This window comes from Gracilinanus agilis, chromosome 3 (genome assembly GCF_016433145.1).
Source record: "Gracilinanus agilis isolate LMUSP501 chromosome 3, AgileGrace, whole genome shotgun sequence".
In the NCBI taxonomy this organism is placed as follows: domain Eukaryota; kingdom Metazoa; phylum Chordata; class Mammalia; order Didelphimorphia; family Didelphidae; genus Gracilinanus; species Gracilinanus agilis.
In genome coordinates, this window is record NC_058132.1 from 189,711,052 (window position 1) to 189,734,830 (window position 23,779).

Consider the following 23,779-nt stretch of genomic DNA (forward strand, 5'->3'; position numbering starts at 1 on the left):
TGACTGTATAACCTCAAGGCACCATCCTTCTATTCTTCATTAGTTTACAGATCTATAAAATCAGGATCTGTTGAAATTAGAATACAGATCAAAGCATGCCGTTTTTCCATTATATTCCCTTCATGAGTTTTTTATTGTATTTATGATATGTAATGTCTATCATGACATGAACAACATGGACTATGTATCCTATATCACACTTTATTGCCTTAGGGAGAGATGGGGAGAGTAGGGAGGAAGAAAATCTGAATTTTAAAAAAGAAATGTGGAGATATATTGTATCACTGAAAGCTTTTGGTTTTAATAGAGTGAAATCCTACTTGATGACGTGGCATGTGGCATGATTTTTAGATCTAAAGAGTTACTTATTATTAAGGTGTACTTGTCTTCTCTGTCTATTGCGTGAATAGAGAGAATTAGTCAATTATGATAAAATCCCCCTTGCTCCTTTGGATTTAGTTTGAGTATTGTGTAATATCCCCCTATGTATTTGGATACCATAGCCATGCAGAGAGATGGTTCCAGAGTGCCAAGGTAGGGAAAGCATTTTATTAGTTTTAGCATTACGAGTCCCAGCTGCTATTGCTAACAGAAAACCAGGAAACTTACTTTCTGGAAGGAAAGTCAATGCCGAATTCATATGAAATTGACTTGTTATAATCGTAAATATCTTGTGACAAAATTTGTCAGTGGAACAGTAAAGAATTAGTTAAAGACATGCATATGTGCAGATATTATATGTGCAAAATAGTCACCAATTTTATAACATAATGGCTGTCATTAAATAGTTTAGAGAAAAAAATAAAGGATAAAAAAAGAGAAAGTATGAAGATGATGATGAAGAAACTTCCTTTTCTTGACTTCCTTGCTAGAACTTTTTTTCATTTGTTTGATGCTGATAAGATTTCTTTGTATATGAGAGCAAAATAGTAACATTGGTTAATGGGTTAGAGAGAGAGGCCACAATGATCTTCATTCTTTTCTGCCTTCCTGTACCACTGCTTGTCTGCACTTTATGATTTAACATGGGATCCTAAATTCTTTTGTTTTTCTAATTGCTAGCTACAGATATCTTATCACCCCAACTATTTAGTTAACTCTATCAGGATAGAGAACATGTTCTGGATTCCTCTTGTGCTTAGTATGCTCTTGATGCCAAAGTAAGTTCTCAATGAATTCTGTTGTTATATTCCCTGGTTTATTTAAAAAAAAAAAGTGACCGGCATGGTCACTCTTTGCTAGGCAAGTGCCATGTTTTTAACCCAGAATGAAGTTGAAGGACATAGCATGCATCCTGGGATTAACAAAACTTGAGTTCACATTCTCTATTCAGGAACCCCCTCTTTTTTGGGGGGGAGGTGATTGTTAAGCAAGCAATTTATCCCATCTGAACCTCAGTTTCCTTATCTCTAAAGGTAGTAAAATAAGACTTGTAGAAACTACTGTATTAGGAATTGCATTACAAACTTTAAGGTGTTTTATAAAACAACAATTATTTTTTTATTTATTTCTTGCAATGTGTGGCTTTCTGACCCTCTCCAAATATTATGTCAGCACCAGAAATATTACAATACTAATGATACAGTTAATGTTATTGTCATTTATTTTTTGATCCAAATCAAAATCCTCTTAGATAGGAAGGGAATAATTACTTATCTATACGGGGGAAGAAATAGGCTCCGAGGTGTTAAATCACTTGCCTGAGATTATTACAATAGTGAAACTAGATGATGGCAGGACAACAACCCAAGTCTTCCACTATTTTAAACGTTGAAGGCTCTGTGTTTGGGAGAGTGAGGAAGGACCTGACAGTAGTTACACTAGCTGCCTTAATCTGCTTATTTCCTGTCTGTCTATCTATACACTATACCTGTGCATGTATATGTATACAAGCACACAAACCAGAACTGAAGTTTTTGGCTCAATTCACATTATGAAGAATAATTGGGTAGCTAAGCTCTTAAGAGGGAAACTTGCAATGAGTCATGTCTTATTAAAATGGTTTGTGATAATAATGAAATAGGAAGGGAGATGGAAGTCCTCTCTTTGCCACATGATAGATCCTTACCATTGTGGAAAGCCTTCTTTTTGCTCTTCTGTGTGACCTGGATATCTGCTACTCTAAAAATGTAATAATTGTTCCAAGACAAATCTGGAGTAGATTGAATGTCCCCATTGAGTGAGAAGATGAAATTCATGTCCTTATAATGCAATTCCAATTTTATAATATTTTCTTCTTTGAAAATTATGAACTCAAGACTAGTACTGTCTTCTTCTGCAACATCAGTGGAGTATTATACCCTGAAATGTGATTTTCTGTTTTCTTGTCCTAGGTGAATTTGATTTTCATTATTGAATTCAATGCTTTCCTTATAGTTAATCATTTGTAGCATAGCAGAATGAAAGACAAAATATTGCCTTCTTTTTTGTATATGAAGCAGTTTATGCCAAGCCCTTCTTGAAAACCAAGTAGAAAACCTTTAAGATATTGAGCTACTTTGGTAAATTAAAATGATGGGATGGGGGTAAAAACTCAATTTTGAGTTTTGACCACCTTCATTAAATTGTTGGTCTATATAGCATGAAATAAGAATTAATTAAATTAAAATTCTTTGATTATGCTTTGTTCCCTTGTGCTTTTTTCATCTCACCAAATCTTATCCTCCTTTCCTATTTTCCTTTATTTTTACCATTCATCTGCTCTTCTCTGCTTATGCCACTGCCTGGCACATAGCTGGTACTTAATAAATCTTTATTGATTGATGGACTAACTGTTTTCATTTTTGAAGAAATGAAATTCTGTTTTCTAACCCAGTAAAACTGTGTTTCTTTTTTCATTCCTCTATCCTCTGTAGTCATTTAAATAACCATAATATCTTCATGGTTTCATTCCTTTTCACTTTTGCCAACTATTCTAACTTTGTATGCTAATGTTTTATCCTTCTTTATATTAGCATTTACCCAGTTAACTGTATAATATCTATTTGCAGAGAATAGTCAAGAAGAATAATCTAAAAATTACTACTATTAATAATTTTTTCCTCTCAACTTTTTAACACTTGAGTGAAATATAATTTGTCTTAAAAGAAGCATATTATATTTCCTATTAGCAAGTTAATATTGAACACCTACTATGTTTTCAATCAAAATCCTCTTTTAAAAATTAGTAATTTGTTCATTGTGAGTAGTCAAGAACTTCAGCAAAGCAAATTATTAGATAAAACCTCAGACCTTATAAAGAAATGATCTGGGATATGAGTGACATGGAGAGACAATATAAAAGAGAGTTACAAAATTCAAATCAGGACCACCTGGGTTCAGGTTCTACATTAGACATATAATTATGGTACATTACTTACCCTCTTGGTACCATGTCAGTTCTCTGAAACTGTAAGCTATAGGCAAATTACAAATCTGTCTTGATAGAATGAGTGAGTTTTCACATTAAAATTTGTTATACCACTAAAATCACAGGTCAAAAAAAAAAGGTGTTTATATATATATATGTGCATATACATATATCTGAGAAGTGATGAATTTGTCAGTTTAATCAGTAATGAGAAAACATTTGATCTATATTTTAAAAAGAGAAAAATGATGAAGCAGAAATTTTATTTAAACACAGAGGATATATAGCACTGAGCCTGGAGTCAGGAAAGACTAAGTTGAAATCTGGCCTCAGACCCTTACTACTTTTGTGACCCTATTTAAGTCATTTTTTAAGCCTCTTTGAGTCAATTGAGTCAATTTCTTCAACCATAAAATGACATTAATAACTCTTATCTTGCTTCATATTTATGAGGATCCAATAATATTTGTAAAAAGCACAGAGCACAGTTGCCTGCCTGGCATAAAGTGAGAACTATATATAAATGTATGTTCCACATTTTTCCCCTCTGCCCATTATGAGATTAAAAGTTTATATGAAATGCCTTATATTTGCAAAAAGATCTTTCATGATTATGATCATATTGACAAGTCACTTGGGGAACTGGAAGAGGATCAATTATTGAAGAATTACTGAAGAGATTTGTATGACTAAAATGGCAGCTCATAACTTTTCCCTTTATAAGAGAGTATTTCACATTAATTAGTTAATGTCCAAAAGTACCTTTGGAGTACTGAATATTATTAATAATAAAAGAAGCAAAGATATTGTTTGACTAAGATATATTGATTAGATGAAAATATAACTTGTGAAACTGCATAGCTAAATGAATTTTTTCTGGGGAAAGTAAAGTGCTGATGATCTGAAGTAACATTGTTCCAGAGACTTCATTGCAGCCCATAGCCTGAATTAAAGCAATAATTATAGTTGAAATTTTTATAGGACTTTAAGGTTCACAAAATGTTGTGTATACATTATATTTCATTTGAGCCCCACAAACCCTATATGTAATAGATATTATCCCCATTTTACAATTGTAGATACTAAGGCTCAGAGAATCAGTTTATCCATAGTTTTGGGAATACAAAGAAAGGCAAAAGGCAGTTGCTTCTTAAGGAACTCCAAATCTAAAGGGAGAGACAAACAAATAGTATAACAAGCTATCTCTAGGATAAATTGGAAATAATCAAGTGAAGGCACTAGAATTAAGGGGAAAAGGTTAAAGGGCTTCTTGAAGACAGTATAATTTTCGTTGATACTTTTAGGAAGCCAAGGAAGTATAAAGGCAAAGATGAGGGGGAAATTATTCTGTGCATAGGAGACACCAAGGATGCAGTTGTCACTGGATTGCAAAGTAGAGGCTGAGGGGATATGGGTTAGGAAAAAAAGAACTTATGTTGGTACTAGGGTTTAGTAAAGGCTTTTAATGCTAAACACACAGTTTTATATTTGATCCTGGAAGTAATAGGAAACTCCTGGGGTCTACTGAATAGTGAGAGTGATATGGTCAGACCTGGGCTTTAGGAGAATCATTTTAATAACCAAGGGGAGGATGGATTGAATGGGGAGATTGGCACAGAAAGATCAACCAGCAAGATTCATAGTAGTCCAGGCCTGTACCAAGATGGTAGCAGTATCAGAGGAAAGAAGGGGGCACATTCCAGAATATTGTGGAAGTGAAATTGTGAAATTGATAGACTTTGGGTATTGGAGGGGTGAGAGAGAGTAAGGAATAGAGAGTAACACATATATTGTGAGCCTGAGGGATTGGTAGTCCCCTTGATAGTAAAAGGGAAGTTTGGAGGAAAGATAATGGGTTCAGTTTTAGACATGTTGAATTTAAAATAAATAAAAGATATCCAGTTTGAGATGTTCAATATGGAGTTAGAATTGTGAGATTGGATGTCAGTAAAGACTTTTAAGGCTGGATAAGTAGATTTGAGAGGTTAGGTGATTTCTTCCTTGTTATAGTATATATTGGGGGCAAGAATTGAACCCGTATCTTTTAGACTCCAATTCTAGCATTTTCTCCACTACTTATATCATAGTCTTTCACATGCTGCTTGTCTGGAGAACAATGGAAGGTCTTTGTCAAAATACTGTTTTGCTGCTTAACTTTTTTGTCTATAGATCTTGTTATGTAGTAAATGGAACAAGTATAACCTTTATCAGACTATTTATCTCTTTGGGGAAGGAGGAGAGAGAGAGAGAGAATCTGAATTTCCAAATGTCATAAAACAATTGTCAAAAAATGTTTCTACATGTAATTGGGAAAAAAAATTTTAAGTAGGTAAATGATATTCAATACAGAGTATTTAAGAAGTAGGCCATCAACAAAATTGGAACACCAATACATTGCTGATGGAGTTGTGAATTGGTCCAACCATTCTGAAAGGCAATTTAGAATTGTGCACAAAGGGCTTTAAAAGAATGCTTGCCCTTTGATCCAGTCATATCACTGCTGGGTTTGTACCCCAAAGAGATAATAAGGGAAAAGACTTGTACAAAAATATTTATAGCCACATTCTTTGTAGTGGCAAAAAACTGGAAAATGAGGAGGTATCCATCAATTGGGCGATGGGTGAACAAATTGTAGTATCTGATAGTGATGGAATACTATTGTGCTGAAAGGAATGATGAATTGGAGGAATTTCATGTGAACTGGAAAGACCTCCAGGAATTGATGCAGAGTAAAGGGAGCAGAACCAGGAGAACATTATACACAGAGACTGGTACACTGTGGCACAATCAAATGTAACAGACTTCTCTATTAGCAGTAATGCAATGACCCAGGACAATTCTGAGGGACTTATGAGAAAGAATGCTATTCACATACAGAGAAGGAACTGTGGGGACAGAAACGTAGAAGAAAAACATGTGATCTATCACATGGTTCGATGGGGATATGATTAGGGTTTTGATGTTAAAAGATCACTCTACTGCAAATATGAGTAACATGGAAATAAATTTTGAACAATGATACATGTATAACCCAGTGGAATTGCTTGTCAACTTCAGGAGCGGGGAGGGAAAAATCATGAATCATGTAACCATGGAAAAATAAAAATAAAAAAAAAAAGAAGAAGTAGGCCAACAAGGCAGTAAGCATTTATTAAGCGGTTTCTATATGTCAAGTGCTTTGCTATGGTTTAGAACTACAAAAGCAAGCAAAAAGAAAGACTGTCCCCGTTTTTGCAGAGTTTATGTTCTAATGAGGGAAGATAACATAAAAGGAAGCTGAAAAGTAGAGAAGTAGTTAAGGAGTTTGGGGGAGAATAAGATACCCACAAAGAGGCATGATGGGAAAGTCAAGAAAATCAAAAGCACAACCAAGAGGGAATGAAACATAATCATCTTGGGCCTATCCCGAAATTGGAGTCCTCTAGAAGTATCTCATCAATGGGAAAGGGCTGTCATCATGGCCAAGGGATGCTCCAGGGTAAAAAAGTCCTGTTGTCAAAGTAAAGAGCCTTAGAAGAACAGCTAGGAAGAGAATGAATGATAGACAGTGTGGTATAGAGGACAGGAACTCCTGGATTCAAGTTCTCTCTCTGACACATCAAAAGTCATTTAACTAGTTGCACTAGTTTACTGCTCTGCATCAATGATCATGATGAAATATTTAAATTTATACTGTGTGTTCAGCACTTTTGTCAACTAGAATAAGGAATTTTCAAAGATTCAATATGATTTCTGCCCACAAGCTCCTTGAAGGAGCCCCTGTTATTCTTGTTATTGTTTGATTTCCAGACTGTCCCATAATGCTTGGCACATTGTAAGACCTTAATAAATATTTTTCATTCATTTATTCAATCTTCAAATGCCATGGAACCACTGTTCCACTAATGAGTCCTAAAAAATGCAAAATGATAGTTGAATGGTTATGAACATCATAGACTAAAGCATATTATATATAGTATGATGTTGCTTTCAGAGTCACTTTCTGTATTTCTTAATATTTTTTAGCCCATGCTCCCATCTGTAATAATGAAAATAAATGTAATATGTAATAATTAAAATGCTACATGTAATATTTAAAATTGGTTTTATTAAAAAACATTAGTAAAAAATTGTTGTGGTCACTGTTTATAAAATTAACTCTTAAGTCATGAGGATGATAATAGCTTTTAACAATTTAATATAAATATACTATAAGAAAGAAATAAGGAAGGAAGTAGAAAATTATTTTCTAGGCTATCACTCTAAAGTCTGATCCATAGAAATTCAGCTCACTCCCCAACAAGGTCCAGATCTCCACTTGGAAGTCTGGTAGTTTCTTCAGAGCAAGTCTTACCAGCCCACGAGGGTGTCTTCCACCTGAGCCACCAATGCCGAATGGAGTAGAAGAATCAGTAGCAAACTCATGCCAAAAGCCCAATCTCCTCTATGGTCTCATCTTTTTATAGCCCCTTTCTCCACATCACTTCCTGTCTCTCTGAGTTGGTCTTTCACATCTCAGAAACCAATCAAAGTCTCTGCCCCACACCTGAGTTTAGTTTCGGATAATGTTCCTAGGATTCTTAACCCATGACCTCTGTTTGGAGAGTTCCAACCACGCTAATGGGATGGGCCAGGCAAGAAGAAAGTTCAGGACCCTGGGAGGAAGGGATTTCCTTTATGCACATCACAGTGCTTGGCATATAGTAGGAGTTTGATAAATGTTCAGTTGGCTTTTTCTATTTCCAATTTCCTTTCATGGTCTTGAATAATAAAGTAAGGCAGAACTAATGATTACCCCACTGGGAACATCACATAATCAGGTATTGTTCATATAACTCAGTGTTTAAGAAGGGATAAAATGCATGGGCTCTGCGATATCTATATTCTTTGGATTTTCAAGATGAGAGACTTTTTTGTCTTCTAGTTTTATATATTTTGGAAAACTAGAAGAAAGAGAAGTATCTCTACTTCATAGATAACATAACTAAAAGATGCTATCTATCATTTAGTATACTGGAAGATTTTAAACTTCTTGACTTCAGCAACCACTTCTTTTTTATCTTGTGTCTCCAGTATCTAGGATAGGTCCTGACATATAGTAGTGCCTAATAAATGTTTATTGAATTGTCAAATCCAGTTTACTACAGTACATTCAACCTTTCTCCTTATCTGTACAGCTTTAGGGAAAATTATCAATCCCTTGGAATTATGCCTGTTTGTTGTTCGGTTGTTTGATACTGCCCAACTCTTTATGAACTGATTTGTGGTTTCTGGGGGGCAGAGATACTAGAGTGGTTTACCATTCCCTTCTCCAACCCATTTTACAGGAACTGAGGCAAACAGGGTTAAGTGACTTGCCCAGGATCAAAGAGATAGCCAGTGACTGAGGCCAGATTTGAACTCAGTAAGATAAGTGTTTTTGACTTCTGACTTGGCATTCTATACACTGTGTCATTTAATTGCCCTGTTACACCTTTTAGGGACCTATCAGAAATCCAACAAGTTTACTTGAAAAAGCATGATAGGATAGAAATTGTTGTCCCAGTTTTATAGGAAAGGACAAAAATATGCAGATATTTAGTAACTTGCCTAAGATAACACTTTTATTTAATAGTAGAGTCACTCTTACAATATTTTAGTCCAGAATATGCATTTCTAATACCTTACTCTTTACATCCTATCACTCTGTCTATAACTATTGAAGAACAACCCTTTAAAAAAAAAGTTTCCTCAATCTGAGTATCTGTATGTGAAGCATTTCTTAATAGTTAGAAGTTGGTCCTCTGCATCCTTTTTAAGATTATTACAAAAGGAGTCAAATAACAAAGATGATGAGGTGTTACTAAAATGTATATTTATAAGAATATGATTATACATCCAGAAGATCTTAGAGATGATTTAGTTTATTCTCATCTAATAGATGAAAGAACTAATTTACTGGGGCATACATAGGTAATTAGTAAAGTTGCAGTATGAATCTAGTTATTTCACTGATTCTAGACCAATGCTCTCTCTACTTTCACTGGCTGCTAGCCCAGAAGCTATCAACCTTTTGATTGTTGTTACTTAAAAAAATAAATTTAAATAATATTGGAATTTTGATGAATCTAGTCATCCAATAAAACAAGAAGTATTTTGTAACACAAATGTTTATGTAGACACACACACACACACACACTTTATATGAGCACATTTGAAATGCTTTTAATTCAGTATCTTATTCATATATTTATTAGGAATTAATGTTTCTGCAAGTAAAAACCCAAACTTTGGCTTAAAGTTGGAAGTTGCAATTTTGTACTTGATACAAAAACAACATTATTTTGAACTATAAATGGGACATTTTGTAAGGCTGAACGTTTTTGAAATTTTTTTCTTTTGGTCTTTTTTTTCTTTTTCTTTTTTACATTTTAGGTGTCTTCCTTGCATTTGGGAAAATGTTGACTGGTCATTGGAAAACTGAGTTAATAAGACATTTTTATGTAATGGCATTCTTTACAAAAGTGGCTCTTACATTATTTGTTAGAATATTTTAATTCTGGTTTTGCTTTGAAAGCAGATTATAGCCTCCTTGAGGAATAGGTTGTCAGTGAGTATTGTTTCTGTACTCTATATATTCCCCTTTTTAAGACAAAACTATGTGGTTGAGATGCATTATTTTGTGATTTTCTTTCCTTATCATGCTAATGCATTTTCTATGTAAGTAGGTACTAGAATTTAAGAAATGAGATTTTAATCTTTTACTTCCAAAATAATAATAGGTTAACAGGTTACTCACAGTTTATAATTTTTTTTTTCCTCTGTAGGAAAAAAGGCTTAAAGAGAAGGAATCCAAAAGAGAAGCAAGAAAGAAACAAGCAAAGGTAAGGATTTTTATTTTGACCAAAACATTGAGGATAAGGTTGAAGTGGATCTTATCTATAATCATTTTTTCCAGGAGTATAATTTCACTTTAAGCCTTTTCCTCTACTCAGTGTGGGATTAGAGTTGTATTTAAGCCTCTTTTCTTTTATGTTTACCTGTCATTTTCTTTTTTTTATTTGCCTTTCTTTTTCAGATGTGACTATTAGTTATATAGGTAAGGGGAATGTAAAGTTATTGCTTGCTTATTTGTTTGTGGTTATATATTTCTCCCCTTTCTGGTCCCCTTACCCCTCCTCCCCTCCAAACCTCTTGAGAATACAAGTCTACTCTATTCCAAAATGTTTTAAACTATAGTCTCTAATGAACAGGCTTATGGGTACCCTATATACCAGGGGTCAGCAACCTTTTTGGCCGTGAGAGCCATAAACGCCACATTTTTAAAAATGTGATTTTGTGAGAGCCGTACAGTGCTCACAGTGCACACTCCTGTAACAGTGCCTGAAAAAAAATTGACCTTATGGCTCCTGCAGAAAGAGCCATACGTGGCCCTCAAAAGAGCCAGATAATGGCTCGAGAGCCATACGTTGCCGACCCCTGCTATATACTAACAGCTAAGAAAATGTTAAGTTGTGTTGGTTCACATTCTAGAATTCAGGGGGAAAATTCTGCATCCCACATTCTTGACATGAATATCAATTCACATGAATTCTTAGTTGCACATGTATAATTGTAAATACACTCTATTTTTCTCTGGCATATTTAGTACTTCACTGGGTTCAGCTTGTGCTTTGCTGAGGACATTCAGGTGAAATGATTTCCTGTAGTGGGGGCCGATAACATATGTCATTCCTCATACAGTATCTCATTATGCTTTGCCTGAATAGCCATGATTTCTTCTTGGCATTTAGCAAAGATCTGACTCTCTTGAGTAAGCCTATAATGTTATTTGTCAGATTTTTTCTGTGCTGGCCATGGCATTTAGAGAACAAAGTCTAAGATGATAACTCATACCATAGTTCTGAAGTAGGAAGCAATTACTTTACAGTAAAAGATGAAAAGACTGCGCTTATGTTCAGCATTAAATTTCACTCCATCTTCAAAGGTGTCTCACAAAGAGAGCTGTGGCATATGCAACTTGATTACTGGATCACGTGCCAGATTTTGCATATATTTTTAAAACATGCATGTACCGCCATGGCATAAATATTATATCCCAGGGACTAAAAATCAAGAAATTTAAATTTAGTAAGCATATCAGAGCTTAATGAAAGCATTTAACGTCTCTGAATATTGCATATTCAATATAAAATGTAAATCTTATTTTATAAGAAGCTCTTGTTTCTACATTTTAAAATGGTTTAAATGAAAGCCATACTATAGAGACAAAAGAAAATCCATTCTTTTTTTGTTTTTGTTTTTATCCATTTCTGTAGATGTGATGTTAAGATTTTAGTAGATTTCCTCATCTACTTGACTGGGTTTTTGTGAGGATCAGATAAGAAAATTGTATGTAAAGCACTTTGTAAACTCTGAAGTGCCATATTTGTGCCATATATTTTTGGTAAACAAATGCTAGGAACATATAATTACACAATTCCAATTAGAATAGAATTATAGGGGGAAAAAGATTTTAGTAGTTATTTCATAATAGTTTAGCCTTAGCAAAGCTTCTCTTATTTTTTAACCTTTCCTTGATGCCTCTTCTTTTCTTCTCCATAGGGTTTCTAGAGATAGTGAGTCTAGTGTTGGTAAGCTGAATGCCCATCAAGCTTATTTGGTTGTATTTCCAACAGCCCTTAAGAGAAAAATGTCTCTCTTCTGTGCACTCCCAAAGTCAGACACTTCTTCATTTTAGTTCCTTTTTCTCATTTCATTTTCAACGATCTGTGTGGAGGAGAGAAGGAAAGAAAACTTTTGACAAAAGTAATTCCTGTTTTCTTTCAGTAGGCACAATGTTTGAATAGTCAAGAAAGGAGACTTTCAACATCTGTTGTGGCTTTGCTGTTCATAGAGACGCTGTGTTTTCTTCTCACTAGTTTAGATTCATCTATGTGTATCTTTTATCTTTATTTTAGTGTATCTTTCTTTTAGTGTTCTAAGGTGGCAGCTGTTTTGAAAGAAAGGGTATTACCAGAGGGATGAATAGATAATTTGAAGCCAAAGTTCAGACATTCCTCAGAATACCAGAGAATGGCAGCAATGACAGGTTTAGGCTGATAGATGGAGCTTAAGGAATTAACTAGTGTCCACACCTTTGCACTCAGTCCTTCTTCAGATTGAAGTGTTAGCAATAAAGGCCGTTTAGTATCTTGTTACTATACAGTAAACTTAGAGGATGTTACTGGATAGACTACTTTGTACATTGTAATGCATTGAAAAAGTATGTGTTCTCTTGAAACCTCAAGGTAAAAACTGCCTTCTTTCTCTTAAGGGGCAACATTATAGCATTTTATAGTGTATATGTTTTTACATAGACACACACAAATTTAACCTTTATATAAATGTGATGGATTGTTGATATCTTGAGGTTGTTAATTTCTTAAATTCTTAGGTCAAATCCAATTTACTCTGGCCTCTTCAACTTTTGAAGAAAAAAGAATATTCCCAAATGCCATAAAACAAAGGCTTGATTTTGATGGGGTATTGAGAGATTGTTTGCAAGATATTTGATAGGGAAGAATACTAGAAGCTTGGGGGGGGGGGGAAAGCACAGATGTTACTGTCCATGAAAGATGACAGTGAAAACCATCAGTAAGAACAGATCCATATATCTATTTTCTCATCTTTACAAAATATCAAGATAATTCATTTATACATATTGAGGTCCTTTTGTATGCAGGTAAGAGAATGGAACAGGCAGGATTTTACCATAATAACAATATTCTGTAGCAGGTATCCTTAAGGTCATGAACTTTATTGAAAAAAATTCAAGAAAAATCAAAATTGCGGGTTGGCCTAAGGACAAAAAATATGGCTGAAAAGGGAAGTGGATTAGTCACCTAGCAAAAGAAGGAGGATAGCTAACCCTTGTACTCCATTATTGCAATGTCAAGATCTGCAAAGGAGTTGCAAGCATTTTATATGGACCTTCTGTGGAGAATTTAAGAGGAAGTGAGATTGAGTGATAGGATTGCAATCTGAAGCATTAGAAAGGATAAAATCATGAATCCAAACTCTTCCTCCCTCCCTTCCATTGTCCCTTCTTCCCTTCATCTCATCCTGCTTTCCTCCTATTCTTCTCTTTCTCCATTCCTCCATTGCTCCTTTCTTTCTTTCATTGAAGTAAGTTTTGAAAAAATAATGTTGCTAAAGTCTTTGGGGTTTTTACTGTACAGTGAGTATAGATACACACACACACACACACACACACACACACACACACACACACACACACACACACACGAAAGGGACAACAACTATATCTTCAGAGCCCTTAGGCATATTATGAGAAATTTTATACATGTTTATTACATCTAGAAAAGTCTTGTGAAACATGGATAGGGAAAGAAAGGTTAATGAAAATGGCCTTGTTTAATTCCAAAAAGAAGACTGTTAAAAATGCTTAATATGACTTAATATTTACAAATATATATTGGTAACTATCTTGCCACAGAGGATATCAAATAGTTTTAAATTATAATAATAAATTATAGTAGTAGGGATAGAGTTTATAAATCATCATAAAGACTTGTTATTGACAGAGTCTAGTAAGAGATATTTAGGATCATATTGTCAACAGAACAACCTCTTATATCTGCGAGAAAGGAATCAAGGATAGAGGAAAATGTGATGAGTGGCAGAAAATAGCGGATTTGGTCTGGAATGCAAGGGAAAGAATGCTGAGAGGTTTGGACTCTCGGAATTCTGAGAGAGAGACTTCTTAGGGGGTTAACTCACAGCCTGGAAGGAGTTTGGAAGCAATGAGAGAGGTCACAGCTTCTGGACTTGGCTCTCCCTCTGATCCAGCTTGTGATCCTTGCTGACCTCCCACTTTGGTTCCTGTTCTTCCCTGTGAGATTCCAGCCAGCATTTTCCTGATTTGAGGGACATCTATTTGAACTACTTGAAAAGAGAGAAATCAAGCTTGACTAAACTGAACTGCAACAGTACCTCCATAGGCTTAGCCTGCCTCTAGGTGACCAGGCCATTGTGGTAACCTACCCTGATCCAGTCACTTACTCTGTTCCTTGACCAAAACTGTTTGGAGAGGCTATAGAGTTTGGTAGCAAGAATTAGGGAGATTTGGGGAAATTTAGAGAGAGATAGATAGAGTAGCTCCAACATTGTTGGAGACTGAAGAGACCCTTCCTGGTCAGTGGGTTCTGGGATAAGTGTAGTTGTATTAACTTAGGGATTCCCTTAGCCCTCCTTTATCACCTATTTCGTGGATTTTATACTCTATTAAATCTTTTATTAATCATTTCTCAACAGTCAGATCACGTTTTTAAGATTCCCCAGACCTGAGAGTAGCCATATTGCTCTCTGTGCCTGAGAGCACACAACACCACAGACTTGAGTTCCACCAACCTTTTTAATCAGTTTAACCCACCTCTTTCACATCAGATAACTTGAATATAGCTAGCATATCTTTCTTAGTCTTTACTTCTCTTAATTCTTTTGACCAGTCTTCCTGTTATGATCACAAAGCATTTTACCCTCCTCAGTTGCCTTCCTTTTAATAGTCTTCAGCTTATCTATGTTAGACATCTAGGTGGTTCAGTAGATTGAACTCTCTACCTAAAATGAGGAAGACCTGAATTCAAACCTAGCCATAGATTTTGCTAGCTGTGTGAACCTGGGCAAGTTATTTAACTGCTTTCTCAGCTTCCTAATATGCAAAATGGGGATAATAATACCTACGTCCCAGAGTTGTCATGAGGATAAAAATACAATAATATTTCTAAAGTGTTTTGGTGCTATATAAATGTTAACTTTCATTGTCCTCTTTCTTCTCTTCCTCCTTATCATAACCATCAATATCTTGAATAAAGTTCTCAGGACTGAAGGTAATACCCCATGTATATAGTCTGACCAGATCAGAGTATAGTAGACTATCTATCTTCTCTCTGTTTCTAAAGAGAATAATTTTCTTAATATAAGCTAAGGTTTTGCTAGCTTTTCTGGATCCCATATCCTAGTGGGAACTCATGTTAACTCATTAAAACAACCAGCTCTTTTTCTGATGAGACTGGCTACATTTCTCCCATGTTGTATTTGTGAAGATTTTTAAAATTTAAATGTAAGAATATATTTATCTCTATAAAATTTCATCTAATTAGATTTTTACTTAATTATCTAGTTACATGCCTTTTTTAAGGGCAGGAATGTTTGAACTATACAGGGAAACTAGCTACTTTTGAACAACTAAGTTTAAATCAGAAAATAGATTCTTGAGAAAAAATGCAGTCATTACCACAAAAAAACAACATTATTTCCTGGGTGCGGACTTTTTAACATGGCTTTAATTAATTATCCTGCCAGATTTTCCAAAGTTTCTTTGATGGTGATAAGAATCCATCAATCTAAAACTGACAGAAAGGATTTTGAAGAAATGCCAAGATACATCATGTGATTATGCATACCTTTGAAGAGAAAACATTTTCTTTTTAAATTGTAGAATAAGATTGGTGTGAACCAAGGATATGAATGAATGTAGCTTAAGAAATAGCTTATAGCATTATGTGAAATTAATTCTTTAGAATGTAATATTAGACTTTACTTTGTATTAGTGCTTATTTAGCTCTAGAAGACTAATATGTCAAAATCTAAGCATGTGTTACATTAGTCAGAAAAAAATATAGAAAGAATGTAAATGAACAAAATTGACATCTCCACATGCCCCCTCTCTTCTCTTATGTTGGCTTTTACTGATTTTCCTGTAAAATCTTTTGACCAGCTTATGTAATATGTAGTACCACATTAAACAAAAATGGTCTTGAGCCCAAGTTTGGATACAGTAATAATGAAAAGACTATAATAATAATAAAATTTAAAGTTAATTTTCCAGGATCTTAGTAGTCATTATATTTACTTATAGAAAGATATATTTCCTCCAACTCCCTTCCTCATATTCATCTAAGAATGGGCATGTGCATAGTTGGACAAGTCTCTTAATGTAATTGTTTCTTACCTTCCTAAACTGTAGAATGAAGCCGACTCACTTGATGTTTTTTAAGATCCCTTCTAGCTCTTAGTTTATGATCCAGTGATTCTTACCTGTAATATTCCTTTGTGGTAGTTCAAAATCACCTGTTTTGGGGTGATTCTTATTACAGATGCTAAATCTGTTCTAGAAACATCTTTTTCTTGTCTAACATTGACCCTTTTTGCTTTTGGAAATCTCTATGCACCTTGCTTATAAGGGGGATGTGGGGCATTCCTGCTTCCTTTTTGTAGACACTGAAATTTTTTTGTTGACATCAGAGATGGAAAATTAACCTCAGACACTCCTGATTAAAATCATGGCCTTCTTCTGTATCATAGAATGTTCAGGTTGTATTCCTTCCCTGACTCTCCTCAGAAGTATTGGGCTTCTATTCATTTAGGGAAGTTTTGATAGGTGCTCTTGTATACTTTGTTGTCCTGGCTCTTGGCTTCCCCGGTACCTTTCCTTTTTTGAATTTAAAATCCTACAGTAAAGACCTAATGAAAAAAATGTTAAGTTCCTTGAAGGGACTTTGTTTTCTTCTGTACCAAGCATACTACTCAGTAGCTGCTTAGAATTATTTGTTGAGCTATATATAGATTATACCTCCTCCCCCACAGAACACTATCCCTTTTCCTTTTTCTCTCTTTGTATGTTACAGATGAAATAATGTTATAATGACTCTAAATAAAGAACAATTAATTGCAAATAAATGGATAATTGAAAAAATATAGAACATGAAGTTTTCACGGTTATGCACCATTGCTACATCCTTTATTTTGGCATATTCCTTGGCCTAGGAATTTAGGAATTCTTATCCCAAAAGCTGAGACCTTTGGGTTTATCAAACTTATAGATTGTTGAGGTCTTTTACTCCTGTATATTTTGTATCTAATCTATTCCATTTAGAGAACTATTTTGACTACATTTCTCTAGTATGTGTGAACTGGGACAGCTAGATGGCTCAATGGATAGAGTGATAGTCTGGAGTCAAAAAGATCTGAGTTCAAATCTGGCTTCTCATACTTACTAGCTGTGTGACCATAGGCAAGTCATTTAACTCTGTTTACCTCCGTTTCCTCATCAATAAAATGAACCAGAGAAGAAATGGCAAAGTATTCTGGTATCTTTGCCAAGAAAACTCCAAATGAGTTCATGAAGAGTTGGGTATTACTGAAACTGCTGAATACAGCAACAACATAGAATGAATTACATAGTTGGGTTGGATTCAGAGTCAGAAGACTTGGGTTCAAATTATGTCTTTCCAACTTAACCTTTATTAATTTTGGATAAGATATTTTAACTTCTCTGATTTTTAAAACTAGAGGACTGGAAATGATCTCTGCAGTTCCAGAACTTAAAAATTACTGTCTCTTAGCAGAATTAGTGGTAGCATATTCAGAAATTTGTTAATAAATGTTTCTAATTTTCCTAGATGTTAGGTTTCCTCCAATTTTTGGTTTCTCTGTTTTTGCTCTAGTGTGTGATTCTGTACTGGCCATTTTTATTTCTTTTTGGCAATAGCATAAAGTGAATTTGACTTGGACTTTAGAAATATTGTTCCCTGGTAAATAGCATGAATTGAAATGAAAGCTAAACAATATCTATTCATTGTCCTAATTCCTAAATGAGTGAAGGTATTTCCTGAAGCTGTAAATTGCTCTTCCATTTGAAGCTAATGAACTCTTTCGTTTCCCTGCACTGCTGTGGAATAGTCCTTCATTTTTTGGGTGGATGAGCCATTCACTTCCTAATTGTCACCTATTAAAATAATACCCTTCTTATTGCTAGAATAAGTAAGACCCATTATGCCTTCCTACCATTTTTTTCAATAAGGGAAACAAAGTTTCTTGTCTTATATTTTTCCTTTAAACGTCTATGAAAACCTAGTTGTCAGACAGTGTCCATGTTTATGTATTTATGCTATAGTTGTAGTTAGAGGCACCTAGTGACCCAGTGGATAGAGTATTATGCTTGAACTCAGGAAGATCTTTATTCAAATTCAGCTACATATGAGGTGACCCTAGGAAGTCACTTTACCTTTGTCTGCCCAAGTTTCCTCATCTGTTAAATGATGATAATATTTTGCACCTACTTCCCAGAGTTGTTGTAAGGATAAAATGAGACAATATTTGTAAAGTGCTTTTGCAAAGCTTACAGTGTTATATGAGTGCTAGCTAGTTTATTTAAGCTTTTCCTCAGGGTCAAAAAAAATTTTTTTGTTTGTTTAAAGATGACAGAAAGAGTCATTAAAGTTTCCTTGATTGTTTCACTTGGCATTTTACAAGGCTTTAGCCAATGTAAATATAGCCTTTGAAGAGGAGATCTGGATGGGAGATAATTGGCACAACTCGTATTAAGCACTTAGTAGTGTAAGGATGCAATGTAAGCCAGGGCATTTTGGAACTTTGGGGCCATTGGAACACTGAGTAGGCAGGACAAGTGACCATTGGTGAGGAGCAAAAGGTTCTGGGACGGAAGAGCAAAAAGGAGCAGCTTTGGAGGGAAGCCAATATTGTACCAATATTCATTGGTGATATCATTTGGCAATTCTCTTTCTCTGCTTTAATTTTCTTTGGTTTGGGAAATGAGCATTGTACTTATCTCATAGTAGGAGTTTCACAGAATTACCTCTTTTAGCTAATAGGTTTTTTAGGGGTGATATTTGCTATTTAAAAGTTCGATAGAATTTACTTATAGAACAATGTGGCCTCAGAGTTTTCTTTTTATGGAAGTTTATTTACAACTTGATTCAGTTTTTCTCTCTGACATCAGGTTGTTTGGGTTACTAATAGGACACAGCATTGCATAATGGCTAGATGCTGGACGTAGAATTAGGGAGACCAGAGTGCAAATTCTGACTTACATACTTATCAACTTTATGTTGGTAGGCAATTCATAGACCTTCAGGCCTTAGTTAACTAATCTATAAAAATAGGGATATAATACTTCCGTCACAGAGGTAATATAAAAATCACCTGAGGTAATGTATATAATCCGCTTTGAAAACCTTAAACCAATTTATGATATGTTATTGTCCACTCTTACTACTTTTCCCCACTTTATTAAGTTTGATATTTTATATTTTTATAGGAATTCATCTATTTACATCCATTTATAAGAGTAATGTAATGGAACTAAATGCCCTCCTACAATGTTGTTTCAATGGTAGCATTTTATAGAACTAATTTAAACAATTTAGGTTAGGATCATTCCTTTGCTCCCTAGAATTTTTCTCTCACATAATCCCATACAGGAGCCTGATAGATTGTTGTTGGTTGCGTTATAGTATTTCATAGATTTAGAGCTAAAAGGGACCTTGTCAGTCACCCCTCAGTTATCCTTCTTTGTCCACTGACTTCATGATAGTAAATGGCAGGCCTAGGAACTGAACCCAGGATTGCTGACTCTGAATTTATCACTTTTGCCTACACCCATAAGCTTATTATCATTATTTTTAATGAATCTATAAGAATTTTTTAAGAACTACTCCTTCAGTCAGTTCATAGCAGTGGAGAATTCTTATAAAATATATGTATTTTAAGCACAGATACTCATCTTTTTGTCTTTTAAAAAGATTTTGTTGGCATGATTTGTCTTTACATTGCTTAGATTTCCTCCTGCATCTATATTCTGCCTCCCAGAAAGCCATTGTTATCACAAAGACTTTTTTTAATGGGAAAAGAATAGTCAATAAAATTGTTAAAATAAATCAGGAAAAAAATCGAGCATTATATGTAATATTCCACACTAACAGACGTCCTTTTCTCCCCCCCTCCCCAGCTGTCTTCCTCTAGTTCTATTTTTGAGCTACTGTAATTTGCAGCATTCATTTTTCATAATTTTGTGATAATTGTTAGTTATTGTGTATATTGTTTCTTGCAGTGTTTGCTTGTTTTAACAGTTCATATAAGTCTTTCCACAATAATAACCTATTACATTTTTCTGCATGACTTGTTTAACCATTCTTGAGTTTGTTTTCTGTTTTTTCATGGGTCTCACAAACTGGATAAAACCACTGCCCTAAAGCATATGCTTTGTTGTTATCTGGAATATTCTTTCATCTCTGCCTCCAGGCTTTTCTAACTTCTCCATCTAATGGACACCTACATTGTTTCTATTCTTTGCTATTCTAAAAAGTACTGATATGAATATTTTGTGTATTGTGAATATTTTTACCATCTTGTCATAGACCTCCTTGGGGGCATTTGCCTAGTTGTGCATTCTTTAGATCCAGAATATGGGCATTTTAAATACTTACTTTATTTACTTTACCTTACTTCAAATGATCCACCAGCATTCTTTTTTTTTTACTTTATCCTCAACCCAGGGCTTTTTTGGTTAAGTAGTAGCTTAGTAAATGTTTGTTGAATATGTTGCTTAATTTGATGCCTTTTTTAGCTTGAAGAACCACACTGGCATTCTCAGTGGAAGCTTCAGTTATTACTTATGAAATTACTTGGAGGAACCATGATTTTAGTTATAATTATTATTGTTGTTGTAAATAGACCTTGTACTGATTCAGATCACAACCTTCTGCAGCTTAATTGATGATCTTCAATAATGTCTTTAGCCATAAAGTTTCACCCTGAGTCTAAAGTAGTAATGTGTCTTTCCAGAGTAAGCTGTGCTGGTCTAGAGATGGTCTGTTTCCTAGCCTGTACTTGAAGCCTTCCTAATTTAGAAGGACCCACAGAATTTGACCTGTACTGGCATCAACTTCTAATACATAGGATTAGATTTGCGGAGGCATTGTGTGCTTTTGGTTATTGTAACATTTTTTGCCTTTATGGATTTTTTTTAAATCTGACTTTCTTGTAGTTTTTTACACATGAAGCCTGTGTGTAAAAACTTATTTGCTTGAATACTATTCCTAGTTATTTTTAGTATATAAGCAGTGTATCAATATCTGTGAGTGCAGCAAAACAGCTACGAAACTAAATTATAGATTGCCTCTACTATTTTGTTGTTGTTGTTTGCAGTACCTTGGAAGAAAAATAGTTAGTGAAGGGGGGAGAAGCTGCAGAATGGCGTTATGGGATGAGTGAGCTTATTTATTATAGGAAGAAGAAACAGCAGTGGTTCAGTCAACAAATTCTAATTATGGTTCCACTGTGCTTCAGATTCTGCTCCAAGTGCTGGTGATTACTACTGTCAGAAATGAAATAATCCCTGCTCTCAAGGAACAATATTATAGAGGTCCAGCTCTATATACTGACAGGGTTTTGAATGGCCTAAGATGGCATTGGCGATAAGAATGAAAAAGACTTGGGAACAGCGGCCAGTGGCTAACTCATAGCTGCTCCAATTTGCCATGGTGCCTAAAGTTTAATATATACAGAATTCAAAACTCATCTCACACAAAAGTACAAAGAAGCTTCGCATCTGCGCAGATACAGAATTAGGTCATGATTGGCATATGACTTTACAAAGCACAAAAAAATCACAGTAGCTCAAGATAAAAAGATTAAGCCTGGAATTCAAGGTTGGGAGTGAGTCTCATTATCTGAAAGTTATTTCTGGGAAAAGTTACAATATTTTAAAGATATCCTTATGAATGGGTCTTTAACTTTATTTTGAGGACTACACCTGGCAAAATTGTTTAACTGTCTAGCTTGCCTGATTTTGACCTTGACTTGAAAATGGACTCATAGCCTGGCAGCTTAATTTCTGCCATTTTTGTCTTGGAGAGAAAAACTGTTAGCTCCTTAACTTCTGGTTTACTAAGAACATAAAGTTTTCCTAGAAAATTAGATTATAATGCTTTCCAATAAGAAAAGGTGTGGATCATAAAAGGAATCAAAGAGAGGAGTTTCAGATTTTTATCTTAGATAACCCATCCTGACTGTTTCTTGATCTCCTAATGGGGTCCAGATAAAACTCTATTATAAACTCTGTTTCTCTCAATGACTTCCAATTATAAAAGGAGCCTCCAGGAGGGGTCAGTTATTTTGGATTAACCAACCTGCCAGTAGCCCAGCCTTTCAGGCTTAGGCTATCAGAACCAATTGCAAAGCTACATCAGTCCTATTGATCATGATGGGAATCCAGATAAAAGGCCCTATCAAAGACCCTATTTCTCCAGTTGGCCTTCCACACAATATATTCTATCAAGAGAGACAACATGTAGATAAATTAGTTGAATACATACAAAATAATTTTGCTAGTGGAAAGGAGACAGACAACACCTGGAGGAACTAGGAAAATCTTTGTGCTTCATGTAGAATACCTAGGTCCTCTTTTTTGTTTTGTTTTGTTTTGGTCTTAATTTTTTAGTACCCGCACTCCGAACCCCCATAGTGTACACTAGTTGATAACTTCTTCCCAAACTTTACAGTGGCTCCTAGGAACCACAGTAATTTGAAGTCCCTGACATTTGGTTGTAGCTTTGTTACTTACTCACTCTGTAATCCTAGTGGTCTCTTAGCCTCTTTCAGTTTTAATTTTTGTAAATATCCCCTTATTGATTATGCATTTGAGTAAAGGACTTATTTTCATTTCTAGGTCAAATGTTAAATATGGAAATGCTGTAGAAATTGGGCATATATTATCTGTATTGGGGCTAAATGGTCAGCATTAATTGTTTCGCTTTATTCTCATCAATTGTTTACCTATGTATCAATTTAAACTCCCCTGATATAGATATATATTATTTTCATTTTTATAATATGTCTCATTTCCTTCAGTTTAAAATGATGTACTATCTTAAACTCATTGATTTATTTGAATCAGTGTAATTTTCTCTAGAAACTAGAATATTTTCAAAAAGCCTCAACCTGATCGAATTGCTTTAACAGGCCTGTTGTAAATTCAAAATATGTCTATCACTGATTGCCACTTACTGGCATTTTTTCCCAACCTACAGTTTTTAGCCTTTCCACTGCAGCTGGTCCATGACATTTTTGGGTGATGCTTCTATGAAGATAACAAAAAGAGAAAAGATTAAATTATTATTCATAGACATCTCTGGGTGAAAGAAAAAATCATAAAAGGATGATATTAACAGGTTTCAGAATGATAGAATAAGGCCCATAATTAATTTGTTATTGCCTTTAATATTTCTTGATAAATAGGCTATCTGCTGGAATCTTAAGTATTTGTTTAAATGAAATTGTATTTATAAGAAGATTTTACCTTTCTGGAGTTTTCCCTTTTGAAAGTGTTTCTCCCTAGGAATACTTCATAAAACAAAAGACTTGAGAAACCAGAATTAATAAATATTTTTTACCTTCATTTCAAATCACCCTAGCCACAAGACATGTTTATATGTGTTTCTATATATTTATAGGAAAATTCATGATATTAGGTTGTTGAAGGAGATTGGAGTTGAGGTAAATTATTTAAGCTCTTGAAGCCTGTCTTCTGTACAATACTTAAATATTGCTAATTCCTCATAGTATTGTGAAAAAATGCCATGAACAAAGAGAATTTAGGATACCTTT

At 34.5% G+C, this 23,779-nt stretch overlaps 1 protein-coding gene across 1 annotated transcript in view; it reads left to right on the top strand.

Annotated features, from left to right (window-relative positions):
- Positions 1-23,779, top strand: part of DDX10 (DEAD-box helicase 10) — a 286,236-nt gene that overhangs the window by 212,529 nt on the left and 49,928 nt on the right. Inside the window, exon 17 of the mRNA XM_044669140.1 lies at positions 10,135-10,191. Coding sequence (XP_044525075.1) covers positions 10,135-10,191 — 57 coding nt within the window. The remainder of the gene's footprint in view (positions 1-10,134; positions 10,192-23,779) is intronic.